At 41.4% G+C, this 19,018-nt stretch overlaps 2 protein-coding genes across 2 annotated transcripts; one reads left to right on the top strand and one right to left on the bottom strand.

The window, feature by feature from the left end:
• Positions 1-6,431: 6,431 nt before the first annotated feature.
• On the bottom strand, positions 6,432-7,073 carry LOC121999363. Its single transcript, XM_042554052.1, has one exon. It carries the CDS (start codon positions 7,071-7,073, stop codon positions 6,432-6,434), a length of 642 nt encoding a protein of 213 aa, XP_042409986.1.
• Positions 7,074-11,082: 4,009 nt separating this feature from the next.
• Positions 11,083-11,883, top strand: LOC121999362. The gene is made up of 2 exons (XM_042554050.1): positions 11,083-11,443; positions 11,531-11,883. Exons 1-2 carry the CDS (start codon positions 11,083-11,085, stop codon positions 11,881-11,883), a joined length of 714 nt encoding a protein of 237 aa, XP_042409984.1.
• Positions 11,884-19,018: the final 7,135 nt, after the last annotated feature.

The following is a 19,018-nucleotide window of genomic DNA, read 5'->3' as shown; positions in this document are numbered from 1 at the left end:
GTTCATACTCCACTACACCATTAAGATCTCTAAACTAAAAGCCCCATAACTGAGAGCTGTGTTTCATAATAGTGGTTAAGAACTTGGCATTAATAGGCCGTGGAGAAACATTTGGCCGTCAATGGGTTGAAATTCATGATATCTCATTGACTTGTAGCGATGGATGATCTAAAAATGTGTGGCCTTTTTCCTTAAAATATAATTAGTCCTTGCGAACGGTGTGCAATCAGGGTCTAATAAATTTCCTTTAGTATAGAATGACATTATTCATTCTATTGTGACTTGCACTGCTAACGAAAGAGCTAGCTAATAGTTTATCTGACTTGGAGGCAAGGTCATTACTTTTTTCATCAAAATGCATAAATCTAATTGTTTACGGGGAGAAGGAAGGTCGTTGCTTGGAGGACTTGAATTGAAATGATTTTGTTGTGCCTATTCTTGGCCATATGTAAAAATCGATACGGTGCATAATGGTAGGGTCTGGTCAAGGGGATGTGCAGTCAGAAGTTAAGGGGATGTGACAATCAGAAGTCAATGGGATATGACAGTTAGTATACGGAGGGGGCCACTCGGGGCCATCTGGCGTATAAAGCCAGAACGGGGTCTACCGGTCGGGAAACCAGGTCTGTGGTAGGAAGCATGATCAGGACCAAACATGCCCTAACTTTACTGATCAGGGGTTGTCAAGTTAGCCTACGTAAGAAAACTGATCACCCTTGGGGGGGGGTCAGAGTCATAAAGGCCGGCGGAAGGGGACTCTGATCATGCCCCTCCATCCAACCAATCTGTTCATCAGCACTCAATAGACCGACCCGGGTTGTCTTAATCACACCCGGGCAGGATAGAAGGCGCTATACGACAACATGTCAGGGAATTGTAACCACCTGTCGGAGAATATCTGTTGTATGTCAGGGAATATTCTAGCGGTTAGGATCATCTGCAAGTAGAACCTTCCTCCTGTCTATAGGAGAAGGTCACATGTCCTCCACCACTCGACAAGTCTTAACACCCGACATCCTCTGACAGGGGTCAGTCTCCAGAAGGTACATACTGTCATATAAAAAGGGATGTTCTCTCCCTTGCGCAGGTACGCTCACTCGCACACTTGTCTACTTTTCTTCTTCATTCGTACACTATTCTTCTGGGGAAAAAGTACCTGACTTGAGCGTCGGAGGGCCTGATCCAGGGACTTTTTCCCTAGTTCTGGGTCTCTAACGTTCCGTGTGCTTGTCTGAGTGCGTGCAGAATTCTAATACCGCCGGAGCAGGCCCAGGAGTTCTTCGGGGCCACGTGGGGATCCGTTCTCTAAAGCTTGTGCGATCATAGCATCAAAGTATTCTCCCCGTCAACGCCAGTGACACTTCATCCGGCCTTCGTCTGACTCAGACTCCGGACAGAATCAATTTGGCGCCATCTGTGGGAAACTTCTTCACCTGTTGTTACGATTCCGCAAGTGCACGGATTCGTCGTTAGTAATATAAAAGATTGTTGAACCCACAAGGACTGGTTATAAGCACTAGTGATGGCACACTTAGGATTATCTACACTATCGATAGTTGTAAGTAATCTAAGAAAAGAGATTGGGAAGCAGAGAATGAGAACTAGCAACGAGAGGAAATCAACCTGGTTAATCAAGAGTTCTAGGAGTTCGGTTTCATTGTGGTGGTATTGATGTATCTCATACTATCCTATACTCATTGTCCATCGGCATGCATTCGCTGGAAGCTAAAGCAACTATCTTTGAACACTAGACAAAGACAATCCTTACGAAATCCTATTACGGTTAACCCATGTCACTAGGGCGCCTCGGTAGATCGCAAGGACATGACTCTTACTGATGTTATCAAGGATAGAATTAAGAAGCTAGGTTTAGTCTCTTACTTCCTTGCGAAGGAGTCGCCTCTCCTTTCGAGGAAGTACCCTAGATGTCCGTGAATGGGTTACCCCTGTCACTAGGGCCGTTCGGGTGTACAATCTAAGGTATTCCCTCTATGAGGTTGACAATTCCTGCACAATCAATCGACATGACAAAGAGATCGAGGAATCAAAACAAAGAAAACGAAATCATCCAATGAATATAAACATGATATGAGTTTTACAACAAAACCAATCCACAATTTCTCCCTCGTTCTAGAACAAAGATTCTACTCTATAGACGCTAGAGAAGAACCCGAAGACATGGTGAATCTAAACATACAATCCTCAAAAACGAAGAGAGAAAGAAGAAGTATGCTTATCCAATAACGATGAGTGATCTTCGGATCCAATCCTTTGCTTCTGGAGTTGAGGTGATGATGGAAGGTCACTGGATCGATGTCTTGGACGGCGTGGAACGACACCAGAATGAATCTCCTCTTCACGGCTCGCCTCCCGGCTCCTCCCTCCTCGGAAAAGGGGTTAAAACCCCTTTTATAGGCTAGGGCACGGCGCGGCGACACGACCGTGCAAGGATGGCACGGTCGTGCCCTAACTGGGCTCTGGATGCGTTGAACGGCCGTGCTAATTGGCACGGCCGTGTGATGCTAGGGCTCGGTTCCTGGTGACATGACCGTGCAGGATTGTACTGTCGTGTGCTTCTTGGCCTCGGTCATGGGGTGCACAGCCGTGTAGGGTTACACGATCGTGTTCTGATCCATCTCTGGTTTGGTCGCATGGTCGTGTAAGGGTTGCACGGTCGTGCACATCTTCCCTTCTGTTTGGTCACACGGTCGTGCAAAGTTTGCACGGTCGTGTTCTCTGGCTCGCTTCGGTGCGTTGACAAACGTTGTTTTCGCTCCGAAAGTTGTCCCTGTCAACACAAAACCAAACAAAGAGCAGGTATCCATACAAAAGAGTATATATGATAAATACATGATAAAAGAGGAGATCATACAAAGGATACGTACGTATAAAGTAAGCGAATGTGCGTAAAAGCATGCATAAACTATCATAATGTCTTCAAGCAAAATACTACAAACTATGTTCATGAGCGTCTGGTAGTGTTTCATAATCCCTAGTGCATTCGCCTAACTCTATCAACTAATTTCATTGATAAGCATGATTGTGAAGTTACCTAAGTATGACCTAAACATAAGTTATTTGTGCTCGGTGCAATAAGTAGCTCAAACTCTTCAAGTTTCAATTCTTTATCCTAGTTAAGTTGTCATACGATTGGGTTCCTAATGTTCCCGGTGATAGACACTTACCTGCCACATACTTGGTTCGTTTTTCTTAAGTTACACAAGGTCTCAAAGGATACTTCTTGGAATCAAGAGAAACATAACATTCATTTCCCCAGTAACCTAACTCGGTCTTAAAGGGATGAATTATTAGTTTCCACTCACGACAACTGTTTTTTTATCACTTATTTTTTAATTTATTTATTTTTTCTTTTTTTCTTTTTTTTTTGGTGTTATGTAGCATTAATCACACATATGGGATGCATATGTTGGGATTTAGATTTTTTCCAAATGAGCTTTCATGATCTGAGGTTGTCCAATAACCAAAATGTAAATAAGAAATCCCCATGGGAACACAAGTACTAACCAATTCGGATGAATCATAACTATTCCAAAAATATTTCTACTATTCAAGCTTAAGTATTTAGGTGTAGTGTAAATAAGATCCTTAAGGTTAGGCCAAAACTTATATCAAATTTCGTACAATACTTAGCTTATTTCATGCTACTAGAGGTAGAGAAAGGAGATACACCAAATATACTAACACTATCTTGACAACTCATAAACTAAGAAAATGCTAGTCATTTTGCTATCGAACAAGTAGCAGAAAAAGTAGAAGGTTTGATATTCTCAAATATGCCTCAAAACTAGAAATGTGAATATACAAAGCAAAGTGCAAATGAGATGCAAATAAAAACATGAAACTAGAAAAAATGCAGATAAACAAAACAGACTAAAAATAAAGATATGCAAAGTAGAAAGAAAATGCAAAAAGAAAAGAAAACTCAAAAACTCGACTCAGGTTGTGCGGACAGACACAACCCCCCCCCCCCCCCCCCCCCCAGACTTAGACTTTTCATCGTCCCGATGAAATCAATATGGCAGCGGGGGTGGAGGATAAGGAGGTCCCCGATGTGTGTCAGGGGGAAATCGAGGAATACCAAGAAGATGCCCAAGGTGTTGATGATATTGATATAGGGCGTCTGCTTGTTGTCTAGTGATATCCATATCATCTATAAAATTTCTCATTCTTTCCTGGTCAACATCATAGTCCTGAACGAACCTTGTCACCTGACTATAGAAGTCCCTAGTGAACCGAAAATGATCCTGTACCTCCCTAAACTGGTCGTCAGATAACTTGAAGCGACCCTCCAACAATCGTTGTTGGATATTTTGTGCCTCATGAAGGAAATCTAAAGATGTATGGAAGTCAGAAAAATCAAAACTAGAGGATCCCATGCCATATGCAAAAGAGTGTCTAGGAGGGTCTGGATGTCCGGAAAGCTGTGGGAGTCCTGATGACGAGGGCTCTTGGTGGTACTCGGGTTTTTCTACAATGGAGGGTACAGTCTCAAGGTGTAAATCAGCAATCACCCAATTCATGGGGTCGCGAACTGAAGTGTGCTCGGGGCAAGGAAGGGATAATGGAAAATCATTGGTTTTAGGGAAAGCAAACTCACTCTCATCCCGACAAATCATTTTCATAGCAAGACAAGAATCGATGTCGATCTTGTCATTACCATGAATCACCTCTAATCCATCAAGTGCACAACCCAAATTGAATGCTACTTGGGTGATCAATCCACCAAACACTATCATCCCCGAAGATGCCTTAGCTGCCCTCCATAAAGTTTGCAAAAAATGAAATCCCAAATCAAAATCAACTTTATTTAACATAGCCCAAAGAGAATAGAGTTCTATCTTTCTAACTATCCCATCACTCTCTCCTCAACCAAAGATCGTTTTGCTCATCACTCAGTGAAGGTATCGAAAGATTGGGTTTTGCATGTGGGATGCTTTGGCTCTAGAGGGCTCATAAGGGTCTTTTGATCCGGTTATCGACGTCCAAAATTTATTCCACCTAATTTCATCATCAAATCCTCGGGTACTATCAATGGGTAAACCAAAATAGTTATTGAAATCACTAAAATTCCATCGAACTTTTTTATTCATCATCCTAAAAGTTATGACCCCTACATAGTCATCTTCAGAAGAAAATTTAACATCAAGTGAGCTCAAAAATTCAAGGACTAGGCGGGGGTAGGTCGGTGCATGAGCATACATAATATCATTCCAGTCTAGAGAGCTTATCATCCAATCTACATCATCCCTAATTCCTAATATGTCTATAGTAATGGTATCCATATATTTAGTGCATGTAATTTTCCTAGTGACAAGGATATCATATCTAGCTTTTTGTTCATAATTTCTAAAAATAATATTGAACTCATTTTCGTTACCTTCATAGTGTGCCACCCTTTTTCCTTTGCCTTTTGAAGTAGATGCCTTCCCTTTGCCTTTGTCGCCTCATGGTGCATCTCCTTCGCCAGATCCACTGCTTCCTCGATGAAGTTTTTTCAAGATCTGCGACATGGTGCAAGGTTTTGAAGAGTTTCTTGTGGAAATGGGTCTTGAGGGAGGAGAAGGAAGGAAAAATAGGGAAGTTTTTTTTCTCTCTTTTCGGATTTGTGGCTTGAAGAAGTGTTAGATCTAGATGTAGATCTAAGCAAAAGTGAGCTCTAGAGGTGGCAAATCAGGGTTTGATGAGGTATAGTAGAGAGGAGAAGGCTTTTGGGAAAGAAAGAGAAGGAAATAGGGTTTTTTTGGAGAGGTGGGCAGCGCACACGGGCAAGGGCACAACCGTGTCTTATAGACACGGTCGGGTTAGGTATGGATTTGCACGATCGTGCCGATTGGAACAGCCTTCTCTTTTCTCCTCTCGGCCAAGGTCGCACGGCCGTGCCAACTAGCACGGCCTAGTCTTTCCTCTTCTCTGAATACGTCTCACGACCGTCCCAATTGGCACGGCCTGAGCCTTCTCCTTCTCGGGCAGTCTCGCATGGGCGTGCCGAGTGGCACGGGCTATGCCCTCCTTCTCTCTGCATAGGCCACACGGGCGTGCAAGGTTGCACGGGTCGTGGCCTCCATCCTGCTGTTGGCTTCGCACGACCGTGTGGGATCACACGACCGACTCTTTTAGGCTCACGGTGACTCGCCTTTCGCTCATTCGGTTCCTCCGACGCCTCCATGCCCATGAAATTCTCATGGCCAGCTCGTGGAGGCTCTGCACATCCTGAAAATGAATATCCAAAAGTGAAGAAATAATAAAAATGCTCAAAACAATAATCTAGAATGAAAAACCCTTTGGTTGCCTCCTAAGAAGCGCTTGTTTAGGTCTTTAGCTCGACCTCGTTTTAGTCAATGTGGGCTAAACCCGTGGAAGCATGGCTCTCCTCTTAGGGTTAATGCTCTAGTTTGCACCTTCAGTTTCACTCATGCAGGACAAATGTATTTCTTGTTGCTTGCTGGAGGGGAACTCCCATGGAAACTGCACTTCTCGACTTTGTGTATGTTGATCTTGCTAGAATTGCCCTGAGGAGAGGGGTTGCAAATGGAGGAATTAGATAAATCAAACTCGATCTTTTCTTTGCTGATCTCCAAGGATAATCTGTGACGTTTTACATCAATGATGGCTCCAGCTGTGGCAAGGAATGATCTTCCAAGGATAATAGGTATCTTGGGGTCTTCCTCAAAATCCAAGATAATGAAGTCTGTGGGAACTATACATCCACCCACTTCTACTAGCATGTCTTCCACTATTCCCATTGGGTGTCTGTATGAATGGTCAACTAGTTGCAGTGCCATAGTGGTCAGTTTAATGTTCTGGAGGCCCAACTTCTTGCATAAAGAGTACGGAAGTAGGCTAACGCTGGCCCCTAAGTCACAGAAAGCTCTTGGTATGAGTTCAGAACCAATCTTGCACGGTATAGAGAAACTTCCTAGATCCTGAAGCTTTGGTGAAGAAATTTCCATGAGGAGAGCGCTGCAATTATCTGTTAATGCTACGGTTTTGAAGTCGCCCTTCTGCCTCCTGTTGGATAGAATACCCTTCAAGAACTTTACGAACTTCGGCATTTGGTGCAATGCATCTATCAGTGGTACTTCTATGCAAATCTCCTTGATCTTCTTCAGGAATCAGTTGAATTCTTCATCCTTATGGGAGGTTGTTAGTTTCTGAGGGAAAGGAATCGTCTGGTTCTGTGGGGGAACTTGAAGAGTTTCTTCAACCTTTTTAGTAGCCTCCTCTCCATCCCTGTTTTGAGTCTGATTGGGAATCAGGAGAGAGGGCTCCTTCCCTAAGTCAGGTTCCTTTTGAGTAATGGTTTGGGGGTCTCCCACAATACGTCCGCTCCTTAGCTCAATGCGGTTGCAATGTTCCACTGGATTTATATCTGGCTTCCCTGGAAATGTTCCCTGTGCTCTTGAGATGGATTGGGCTAGTCTCCAGGGCGTAGCACAGCTGGGGGCGCATGGTTTCATGGCCGAAAGGTCCAGGGTTCGATCCTCGGGGTGTCATTGCCTGGGGTTAGCGTCCCGGCTATGCGCTTTCAGCTGTGTACCTGTATTTACCTCCCTCCATATCCGTGGGACCGGCTCTAGGGGGGTCGTTGATGTGGCGGTTCTACATTTTTTTGAGATGGATTGGGCTATCTGGGCTATCTGGTTATCTTGTATCTTTTGATGCTTTTCAGAATTTTTCATTCTTTGAGTTAATAGCTTGATCTCATTCTTCATCTCTTTTTGCTCCGAGAGAGCTTCTTCAAGCATCTTTTCGATTTTGGACAATTATGAAGGTTGTTGTTGAAAAGTTTGTTGTCCAGCTGAGTAGTTCTGTTGCCCAGGTTGGTAGCTCTATTGTTCAGATTGATAGCTTTGTTTTACTGGCCCTTGATCCTGATTGTTCCGGTATGAGAAGTTTGGGTGATTCCTCCAACCTGGATTGTATGTATTAGAGTACGGATTATTTTGCCTTTGGTTGTAGCTGACTATTGCATCACACTGCTCAAGTTGGTTTATCTGTGCCTGTATTAGCCCTAGGGGGCAAGTATCTTGAGCATGATCTGTACTTCCTCAAGTTTCGCAAACACAAACTATCGCATTGACCGTGTTGTTGTTGTTTCCCATGGCCTCAAATTTCTTGGTCAGAGCGTCCAGCTTTGCAGACAAGAGAGTGACCGCATCTACGTCGAATTTCCCTGACACTTTTATTGGGTTCCCTGAGAAAGAACCACCAGATCTTTTTGATGCCCACTAATGGTGATTCTATGCCACATTCTCTATGATCTCTTCAACTTCATCAAGGCTCTTGTTCATCAGTGCTACTCCTACTACAGAATCGAGGGATACCTTCGTGTGATAATTGATTCCATTGTAGAAGGTGTGTAGAACTAACCATTTCTCAAGGCCATGATGGGGGCACTGTCTCAGCATGCTCTTGAATATGTCCCAAGCTTTAAATAATGATTCAGAGTCTACCTGTTTTAAGCTTGCGATTAGGTTCCTCATGTGGGCAGTTTTGCTCGGTGGATAAAATTTTTCCAGGAATTTCTACTCACACTGCTCCCAAGATGTAATGCTATTTGCTGGAAGGGAATTCAGCCACTGTTTGGCTCTGTCTTTCAGGGAGAATCCGAAGAGCAATAACCTTACTGATTCTAGAGGGACTCCATTCACTTTCATGGTGTCGTAGATCTCGTAGAAAAGTTCCAAGTGGTGGTTTGGATCACATACGGTCCTCCTCCGAATTAATTCATCTGAACCATGTGGATTACTGCAGGCTTGATCTCAAAGTTGTTAGCTTCGATTGGTGGTCGAGTGATGCTAGATCGAACCCCTCGTGCATAAGGTGCTGCATAATCCTTCATCAATTTATTAACCATATCTGAAGACTCCTGTGCTACTTGAAATGCCTTCTATAGGTTTCTTCTTCGTAGGAAAGTCCTATCAATCTCTGGATCAAACGGTAGGAGCTGTCCTGAAAGATTAACTCTTCGCATGCAAAAATAGAATATGAACTATAGTAAAGAAGAGAAATGATTTTTTTTTTGTTTTTAATAAAAATGCAGAAAGCAAAGAAAAACAAGAGTAAATTATTTATCTCTAAATGCAAGCGGAAGTAAAGATAAAGGAAAAAAACACAAAGTCTAGTCTTATCTAGTATAACTATCACCAATTTTATAGACGCAGTCCCCGACAACGACGCCAAAAACTTGTTATTATTCCGCAAGTGCACGGATTCGTCGTTAGTAATATAAAAGATTATCAAACCTACAAGGACTGGTTATAAGCACTAGTGCTGGCACACTTAGGATTAGCTACACTATCGATAGTTGTAAGTAATCTAAGAAAAGAGATCAGAAAGCGGGGAATGAGAACTAGTAACGAGAGGAAATCAACCTGGTTAATGAAGAGTTCTAGGAATTCGGTTTTATTGTGGTGGTATTGATGTATCCCATATTATCCTATACTCATTGTCCATCGGCATGCATCGCCGGAAGCTAAAGCAACTATTTTTGAACACCAGACAAAGACAATCCCAATGAAATCCTATTACGGTTAACCCATGTCATTAAGGTGCCTTGGTAGATCGCAAGGGCACGACTCTTACTGATGTTATCAAGGATAGAATTAAGAAGCTAGGTTTGGTCTCTTACTTCCTTGTGAAGGAGTCACCTCTCCTTTCGAGGAAGTACCCTAGATGTCCATGAACGGGTTACCCCTGTCACTAGGGCCCCTCGGGTGTATGATCTAAGGTATTCCCTCTATGAGGTTGACAATTCCTGCACAATCAATCAACATGATAAAGAGATCGAGGAATCAAAACAAAGAAAATAAAATCATCCAATGAATATAAACATGATATGAGTTTTACATCAAAACCAATCCACAATTTCTCCCTCGTTCTAGAACAAAGATTCTACTCTATAGACGCTAGAGAAGAACCCGAAGACATGGTGAATCTAAACATACAATCCTCAAAAACGAAGAGAGAAAGAAGAAGTATGCTTATCCAATAACGACGAGTGATCTTCGGATCCAATCCTTTGCTTCTGGAGTTGAGGTGGTGATGGAAGGTCGCTGGATCGATGTCCTGGATGGCTTGGAATGACTCCAGAATGAATCTCCTCTTCACGGCTCTCCTCCCGGCTCCTCCCTCCTCGGAAAAGGGGTTAAAACCCCTTTTATAGGCTAGGGCACGGCGCGGCAGCAAGACCGTGCAAGGATGGCACGGTCGTGCCCTAACTGGGCTCTGGATGCGCTGCACGACCGTGCTAATTGGCACGGTCGTGTGATGTTAGGGCTCGGTTCCTGGGTACACGACCGTGCAGGGTTGTACGGCCATGTGCTGCTTGGCCTCGGTCATGGGGTGCACAACCATGTAGGGTTGCACGACTGTGTTCTGATTCACCTCTGGTTTGGCTGCATGGTCGTGTAAGGGTTACACGGTCGTGCACATCTTCCCTTCTGTTTGGCCACACGGTTGTGCAAAGTTTGCACGGTCGTGTTCTCTGGCTTGCTCTGGTGCGTCGACAAACGTTGTTTTCTCTCCGAAAGTTATCCCTGTCAACACAAAATCAAACAAAAAGCAGATATCCGTACAAAAGAGTATATATAATGAATACATGATAAAAGAGGAGATCATACAAAGGATACGTACATATAAAGTAAGCGAATGTGCGTAAAAGCATGCATAAACTATCATAATATTTACGCACATCACCTGTTCTGGTGTGTAAAGATGGAGGACACCAGCAGAATCAACGTAACTATGACGGCATGAGAATATGAACTGTACAAAGAAGCCAAGAGGCGGGCAACCTCCAAGAAGCAGACCACCGCTTCTCGACCTTACAAGATGTAGACAATTTCTAAGGAGCCGACCCATGCTTCTGACAGAGGGTCCAAAAGAAAATAGCCCGAGAAGTTTCCCTCGGCCTTCTATCGAGAGTTGTGCCTCGATTACCATCACAAAGGCCTGAGCGACTATAATAAGAAAGAGCAACCGTAGGCTTCTGAGGCAGAAAGCTCCCTGCCCAGGGATTCTAAGAAGGGTAAAGCTATAGTTCTCAGGGAGGAGCTCAGAATGAACCCTGAGGAGCAAGTGCCCTTCTCTACAAGGGTGCTCGGTGAAAAGTTACCCAAAGGATACAAGCCTCCTGCTATCGGTGAATATGATGGTAGTCAGGACCCAGAAGATCATCTCCGTAAGTTTAGGAATGTTGCCCTGTTGCATCAATATAGTGATGCCATCAAGTGCCGAGTGTTCTTTAATACTTTATTCGGTTCAGCAGAAAAATGGTTTGACGGGTTGTCGAATGGGTCCATCACTTGTTTCCAAGATTTCAAGACAGTCTTCATGCGCCACTTCGCTAGTAGCAGGAAGTACCAAAAGATAGATCATTGTCTCTTCGCGCTCAAGCAAGGGTCAGCTGAGCCCTTGCGAAGTTATATCAAGCGTTTCAACTAGGTGGCTCAGGACATTCCATCAGTCATCTCCAAAATATTGATGAGCATCTTCTCTCATGGACTAGTAGAGGGGAAGTTCTTCCGGGATCTCATTCGAGATCCCGTAAAGAACTTCAACGAGATACTGGGAAAGGCCGCCAGCTATATCAATGTGGAAGAGGTTCAGACTGCTCGACGAAAAGCAGACAAGGTGTCTACTTCCACCAACAAACTAGAAAAGAAGGCACCACAGCCGCCAGCCCATCCTCTTCCGAGTGCTCGGGATGTCCGACCACCCTTTGGTTCCAGTCTGGATACCCGACTAGTTCTGCATGTGGCAGCTGTTCAAGTCCCAAAGCCTGGGTCGTGGGGACCGCGCTACTACACTTACCATCGCTCCCACACCCATGCCAGCAGTGACTACTTTCAGTTCACCTGAGATTCTAGGCGTGCCGTTGAGCTGGGCCCACCTCCACTCGAAATCACGCCTAGGACTCAACAAAGGATACTGACCAGCCAACAGGTCGCGGTCGGGGCAAGCCAACCCAGCCGGCCTCAGCCTGATCTTGTCAAACAAGGTAATCAGCAGCTCGGTCACGACTAGGAGCCTTAGGAAGCCAGGGAGGCAAAAAACCAGGGCAACACGATCGTTCGAGAGATCAGCATGATCTCTGGAGGGCCCACAGACGAGGATTCTACCAAGGCACGAAAATCTCATAAGCACCGTCTGGAGGTACATGCTGTGGGATGCAGTCGAGAGCAAGCGACCGGGCCCGTGATCAATTTCGGGTCGCAAGATCTGGAGGGCCTAGAGCTTCCTCATGATGATGCTCTCATAATTAAGGTCATTATAGCCAACAGTCGCGTGGCCAGAGTTTTCGTATATACCGAGAGGTCTGTCAACGTGCAGTTCAAAAGTGTGTTTGAGAACATGCATATCGACACCAGCGAGCTTCAACCTGTGGCCACTTCTTTGTACGGCTTCATTGGAAATGAAGTACACCCCATGGGCCAAATTAAGCTGGTCATATCTTTGGGTACTGAACCTCTGGTGCAGACAAGGAGGAGCACCTTCATCATCGTGGATTCCCCATCCTCCTACAACGTCATCCTGGGAAGACCGACGTTACATGAGTTCCGGGCAGCAGTCTCCACTTTCCACCAAAAGATCAAGTTTCCAGTAGGAGACCAGGTTGGGGAAGTAAGGGGAGAGCAGTTGGTCTCTCGTAGATGTTACATAGACATGGTAAAGGTAGAGGCTCGCAAAGCCCAGAGAACTTAGGATAGGAGGATCCACGTCATCCAAGAGGAGCCTTTGCCTATAGCAGAGGATCCCCTCCCCTGAGAAGAGGTTCAACTATACCCTGAGCGCCCTGAAAGTCTCACCCGCATATCTAGCGATTTTCCCATGGAGGTCAAGACGGACTTGATCCAGTGTTTGACTCACAATAGGGGCGTTTCGCTTGGTCTCCTGAAGAGCTACCCTGAGTCAAGCCCAAGGTGGCCGAGCATAAGTTACACCTTCTGCCCGATGCCCGACCGGTTAAACAGAAGAAGAGGAATTCCTTGGCCGAGCAGAATAAGATCATCCGAGCTGAGATGGATCAGCTCAGGAAAGCAGGTCACGTTAGAGAGGTACAGTTCCCGTCCCAACTCTCTAATGTGGTCTTGGTCTCTAAGCCCAATAATAAGTGGAGGGTCTGCAACGACTTCTGCGACCTCAACTACGGCACTAGCCCCAAGGATTGTTATCCGCTGTCTAGGATTGATCAAATGGTGGACTCAACTTCAGGGTGCGAAAGGATTTGCATGCTGGACACCTACCAAGGTTATCATCAGATCCCTCTAGCACGGGAAGATTAAGAGAAGGTCTGTTTCATCACGACCGATGACACTTTCTGTTATACTGTCAGACCCTTTGGACTAAAAAATGCAGGAGCAATCTATCAAAAAATGATGGATAAGATATTCAGAGAGCGGATAAGTCGTAATGTAGAGGTTTATGTCGATGACATACTCATCAAGTCTACTCTAGCAGTTAATCTGATTACTGATTTTGAAGAGACCTGCAGCATATTGCGGTAATATGGATTGAAGCTGAATCTATTGAAATGCCTATTCGGGGCTCGGGGAGGAAAGTTTTTAGGATATCTCATTACTGAGCTAGGAATTGAGGCCAACCTTGAGAAAGTGTGTACACTTCGAGACATGAAGACCCCTCAAAACTTGAAGAAAGCTCAAAAGTTAGTGGAAGGATAATGGCGCTGTCCAGATTCATATTGTAACACCCATAGGATATCTAGCAAGTTTATATATTTTTACCATGGTTAAAAATAGGCCTTATGTGAAAATTTGCAAGAAAAATAATAAAATAGAACCAAAAAGAGATGACCAAGGTTTGAACCTTGGACCTCTTACTAGATACATGTATGTGATAACCAATGAATCAAGAGGAGATATTGTTAGAAAAAGAAGGGACAATATAGTTAAGAGTAAGAAAAGGTTTCTCTTATTTGGAAGGAGAAGTTGGAGTTGTCTTCTTCCTCCCAAATGAAAAGCTGATTCTTGCTTTCTCTTTTCATTAAGGGATGAGTTAAAGAAAAGAGAAGGAAAAACCCATTTTCCCTTCTTCTTTTCATTTGGAATAAAAAAAAAGAGAAAATGAATGAAAATCTTCATTTGCTCTCTTCCTCCTCCCTCCTCTCCACCGAAACCCCTCTCCTCTCCCTCACCATTGCCGAACCAAGCAAGAAGCAAGCTCTCTAGGAAAAGCTTTACAACCAAGGACTACTTCTTCTAGGAAATTAAGCGAGAGGATGTGAGTATCCCCTCACTGCAGTACAAGTAGTTATCGATTTTTCTTGTATGTAAATGTTTTTGAAACCTTAGAGATCTCCTTGCAAGTTTCTGCCAAGATAGATTGGTGGTCACTTAGGATAAACAAGTCTACAAGTTATGCTTTATGTGGTACAAAAAAAAAAGAATCTAGAACCTTACCTTGAAGTTTCGGCCAAGACAAAAAGAGAAGGTTTAGAGCAAAAATTTCTTTTGGTAACATGCTTGTCTATGCTCCTTCCTGATATAGGATCTTTTACATGTTGTTAGCTAAGTTTAATACTTCATATGATATTAAAAAGTTTAAGAACCCTAACCTAATGTTTCGGCCAAGATGAGTTATAGGGTTTAGAGCAAAGCTTTAAAAAAGGAAACATATTGTTTATGCTCCTAAACTTGTTAGACTTTCTTATATGTTGATAGCTTAGGTTTTCATGCTCCATGTTGTATAAAATTAGGAGAAATTTATCTTCAAGTTTCGACCAAGAATAGGAATGAAATTTAGAGCAAGGTTTTTGAAATTTCAATGATAATATGTTATTTATGCTTCCTCATGATGAATGAACTCTTATGTGTTGATAGCTTAGATTTTTTTTATGCTTCATGTTATATGAAAAAAAAAATGAAAACCCTAGTGAAGTTTCGGCCAAGATAAGATATGAGGCTTAGTGCCAAAATTTAAAACTTAAACATGCTTGATTATGTTCATTCATGAGGTATGATACTTTGTGTGAAGTTAGGTTAAGACTTTATGTTACATGTTGCACTAGAAGACTTGAAACCCTACTTGTAGGTTTCGGCCAAGGTAGAATGTAAGCTTAGAATTAAGTTTTTCTAACCTAATTATGCTTAGTTATGTTTCTACATGTTGTATGAGCTTTTGTATGAGATTAGATAAGTTTTCATGCTACATGTTGTACAAATGAATCTTAGAACCTCACCTTAGGGTTCGGCCAAGCAAGTATATGAGCTTAGAGTAAGGTCTTGAAATTTAACCATGCTTATTTATGCTTCTTTATGATATATGATTATTTATCTATAGTTGGTTGAAGTTTCATGCTTCTTATGGTGGCCAAAGTTTAGAATTCATACTAGTAAGGTTTCGGCCAAGATTGAAAGAATAGGTTTGGGGAAAAGTTTTGAATCTAACTATGCAAGCTTATGTTTCCTCATAATGTATGATTCTTGATATATGGTTAGTTAAGTTTCCATGCTTCATGATATGATATGCTATGCTTCATGATATGTTATATGCTATGATTTCATGATATGATATGCTATGTTTCATGGAATGATATAGGTTATACTTCATGATATGATATATGCTATGCTTCATGATATGACATGCTATGCTTCATGATATGATATATGCTAAGTTTCATAAGATGATATGCTATGCTTCATGACATGATAAATGTTATGTTTCATGTAACATGCTATGCTCTATGTTATGATAAGAACATGTTATGGTTTATGAGATATGTTATGAAAGACTTATGTAAGAAGAAAAGCCTAAGAGATGCTTCTCTTAAGTTGGGATCAAGAGCACTCTTCATGATACAACAAAGAGATGCTTCCCTTAAGATGGGATCAAGAGCTCTCTTCATGATATGACATGTATGATAGGACAAGAACATGATATGTATAATGACATGATAAGAAACATGATACATGATATGTATGACATGCTATTTTACTTTTGTATGACTTGTACCAAGGGTGAGCTCCATAAGCGCCCCGAGGTCGATGGTCTATAAAACGGGCATCGTAAAAACGTATGGGCTCCTTAGTACGCCCCTAGGTCGACGGACTATGAACGGACCTAGATCCTTAGTAGGTTCGGGGCTAGCTACCCTGTCCTAGGGATTGCGCGCATTTATGTATGTATGTGGTACAAGTCGGGCCCTTATGTTGATATTATGTTCAAGTATGTATATGATATATTAAAAAAAAAAAGAACATGTTGCATATGTTCATTTTATTATGCATGTTTTCAAAGGAACATCTTGCATCTACATGTACATGTTATATGATTCCCTTCACACTTATTAAAGATACTTTTGAAATCATGTTTATGATGCTTGGATGATCATGTTATTAGTTCATGTTATGTACTCACATGCTATGATATGTTTCATGATATGTTCTCACATGCTATGATATGTTTTATGTTATGTTCTCACATGCTATGATATGGTTATGTTATGTTTTCACATGCTATGATATGGTTTATGTGTACGTATGATTTATGGTTTTATGAGTAGGAAAGGAACTTACTAAGCCTTAGGGCTTATAGTTTTTTATGTTTCCTTGTACTGCAGAGAAAGGCAAGGAATAGATGAACTAAGGGGAGCAGCAGGAAAGGCAGGGAGTGTGTGTGGAAGTGGCATGGTGGATAGATCTAATTTAGTTTTAAAACTTTATTTGGTTGAATTGTGCATGTGAGCTAAGTTTGGACCTTATGTTTATGATGATAACTTGAACTAGTATGTTATGCATTTATGATGTCTTATTTCATGTCAGTAGATTTATAAGATCATGATTCATGTTCAAGTAGCAAATATAGATTAAGTTATGCATGAATATTAGTATGATTTATGGTTCACATGCCACGTTAAAAAAAAAAAGGATGCATATGATAAAATAGTAAGAAAATTTTAATAAATATCTTCCGCTGCCATGAGATCATATGCACATGTATGTTAGGTAGGTGTAAGTAACCCCGTCCCTTAGGGTAGCCTTAGCACCCCCGGAAGGGGCGGGCGTTACACATATCCTGGTTGGCAGATCGAGCATTGCCCTTCTTCAAAGATCTCAGAAGAGCGGCTAAGTTTTAGTGGGATGAAGAATGCAATCAGGCCTTTGAGGAACTAAAGAAGCACCTGGAGACCCTACCCTCTCTGTTTAAGCCTATAGCAAGGGAGCCACTTTGGGTGTATTTGTCACCTACCCCTGAGGTCGTGGGGGCAGTGTTGGTCAAGGATCAAGATGATGTACAACGACCGGTGTACTTCTATTGGTTGCTACTCGGAATTCCGTCCTAGTTTCCCTGTACAAAAATTTATACAAGCATAGAACTATCATAGCTACCTATGTGTTCTACTAAAGTTAAATTTGGATTGCAAATAATGCTTAACATTATTAATCCAAATTTTCCCTTTAGGAGTTAAACTTGAATTGGGAACGAAACTTAATATTCTTACTTCAAGTTCAACCGATGTAATCTTCCTAAGTTAAACCATATTACAGAAGTTGATCAAATATCTATTTTAAGGATCAGCTTCCAGGTCAAACGTGGCGAGGCACTAGGCCTTCTTGGGTATGGGATCATCCACCACTGCCTAGACAAAGCCTTTCAAATAAATCGGATATTTAAACTTCTCACAGTAAATAAGGTTTAACAATAGAGACCTTTCATATCCACTGAACTTAGTATAAAACTTTGATCTAACTAGTTAAGATTCATAATGGGTAGCTTCAGTTAGTTCCAGTAAGCCAAATGCACCAAGTTGAAGTCATATCTTTCTAGACATGTATCATCCAAAACTTCACCAGTACTGTTGATCAAGTTAAACTTTTGTCCCTTGTTGACTAATCCTAATTACCTAGCAAAGTAAACTATTATTTTGGATGTGCCAGTTAATTTGAAGTCTTTCCCTGAATTATTGAACTTTTAGTTTTATGTGAATTTGATTTGGTTCTTCTTGCTTGGTTGGACTAGCTTTAGGAACCCTTTCTTTAAGTTTAATTTAATTAAATTTTAGTTAAGGTTTAATTAATTATAGTTTAGGTTGAATTTATGTTTTTAATTTTGAATTAATTAAATTAGTTAAATTGTCTTTCTTTAAAGGAGTGTACTTAATATTTAAATTTTCTTTCAATTTTAATTTTATTAAGTAACTTCAATTATCTTTCTTTAAGAGGTTATTTTTAATGCTTAAGTTTTTATTAATTATTAATTTTGAATTTGCTATATTATCTTTATTTTGGATGTTATCTTCAATATTTAATTTCGAATTTGTTAAATTTGATTTTATCATAGTGTTTAATTTTATCCTTATATTTTCTTTGCTTTTTAAGTTTATATTATTAGTTGAATCTATTAGATTAGTTTTATCTATATTCTTATCTTTAAGATTTAAATTTTTGTTAATTAAATTATCTTAGTTTTGGATAGAATTTTCTAGATTGATTGATATTATCTAGATTATTAAATATTTTATTAAAATATTTAATAATTTTATTTAGATCTATTTTTTCATTTTTAAGTTTTGAATTTACCTTAATGTTTAAATTAATTATTTCTAATTTTTTATTTATTTTTAAATTTTTAAGTCAATTAATTTATTTGAATTGATCTTGTAACACCCGAAAATTCTCAAATCAATTTTAGAAATATTCTATGATTTTTAGGATATTTTTATGAAATTTTTAGAGTAGCGGAAGTAGCAAAAATAAATAGAAATGTAAAATAGCCTACGCGGGTATTGAACCCGAGACCTACTAGACCTTATGCTTTAGCGATGACTCTAGTGACCAAGTGAACCTAGCAGGGCCGTGCTGAAAGAAAAGGGAATCAATTATATTTATGGGAGAGTTGGGCCGAATTAACCACTTAATATAAATAGGAAAATTATTAAGTGGAGAATGGTTTTAACGCAACTTCCTCTCCCTCAAACCCTTACACGCCGCCCCCTCTTCCTTCTCTTTCTCTCTCGACGCACCAAGCAAAAGGGGCT

The sequence above is a fragment of the Zingiber officinale genome, chromosome 7A (genome assembly GCF_018446385.1).
Source record: "Zingiber officinale cultivar Zhangliang chromosome 7A, Zo_v1.1, whole genome shotgun sequence".
In the NCBI taxonomy this organism is placed as follows: Eukaryota; Viridiplantae; Streptophyta; class Magnoliopsida; order Zingiberales; family Zingiberaceae; genus Zingiber; species Zingiber officinale.
Note: the sequence above shows the minus strand (reverse complement) of the source record. Positions and strands in the feature narration are given on the sequence as shown.

Coding starts and splice junctions, on each gene's coding strand:
- LOC121999363 (XM_042554052.1), bottom strand. CDS start 7,073: ATGCCGAAGTTCGTAAAGTTCTTGAAGGGTATTCTATCCAACAGGAGG.
- LOC121999362 (XM_042554050.1), top strand. CDS start 11,083: ATGAACCCTGAGGAGCAAGTGCCCTTCTCTACAAGGGTGCTCGGTGAA. Junction 11,444..11,530: donor GTCAGCTGAGCCCTTGCGAA/GTTATATCAAGC, acceptor CTCATGGACTAG/TAGAGGGGAAGTTCTTCCGG.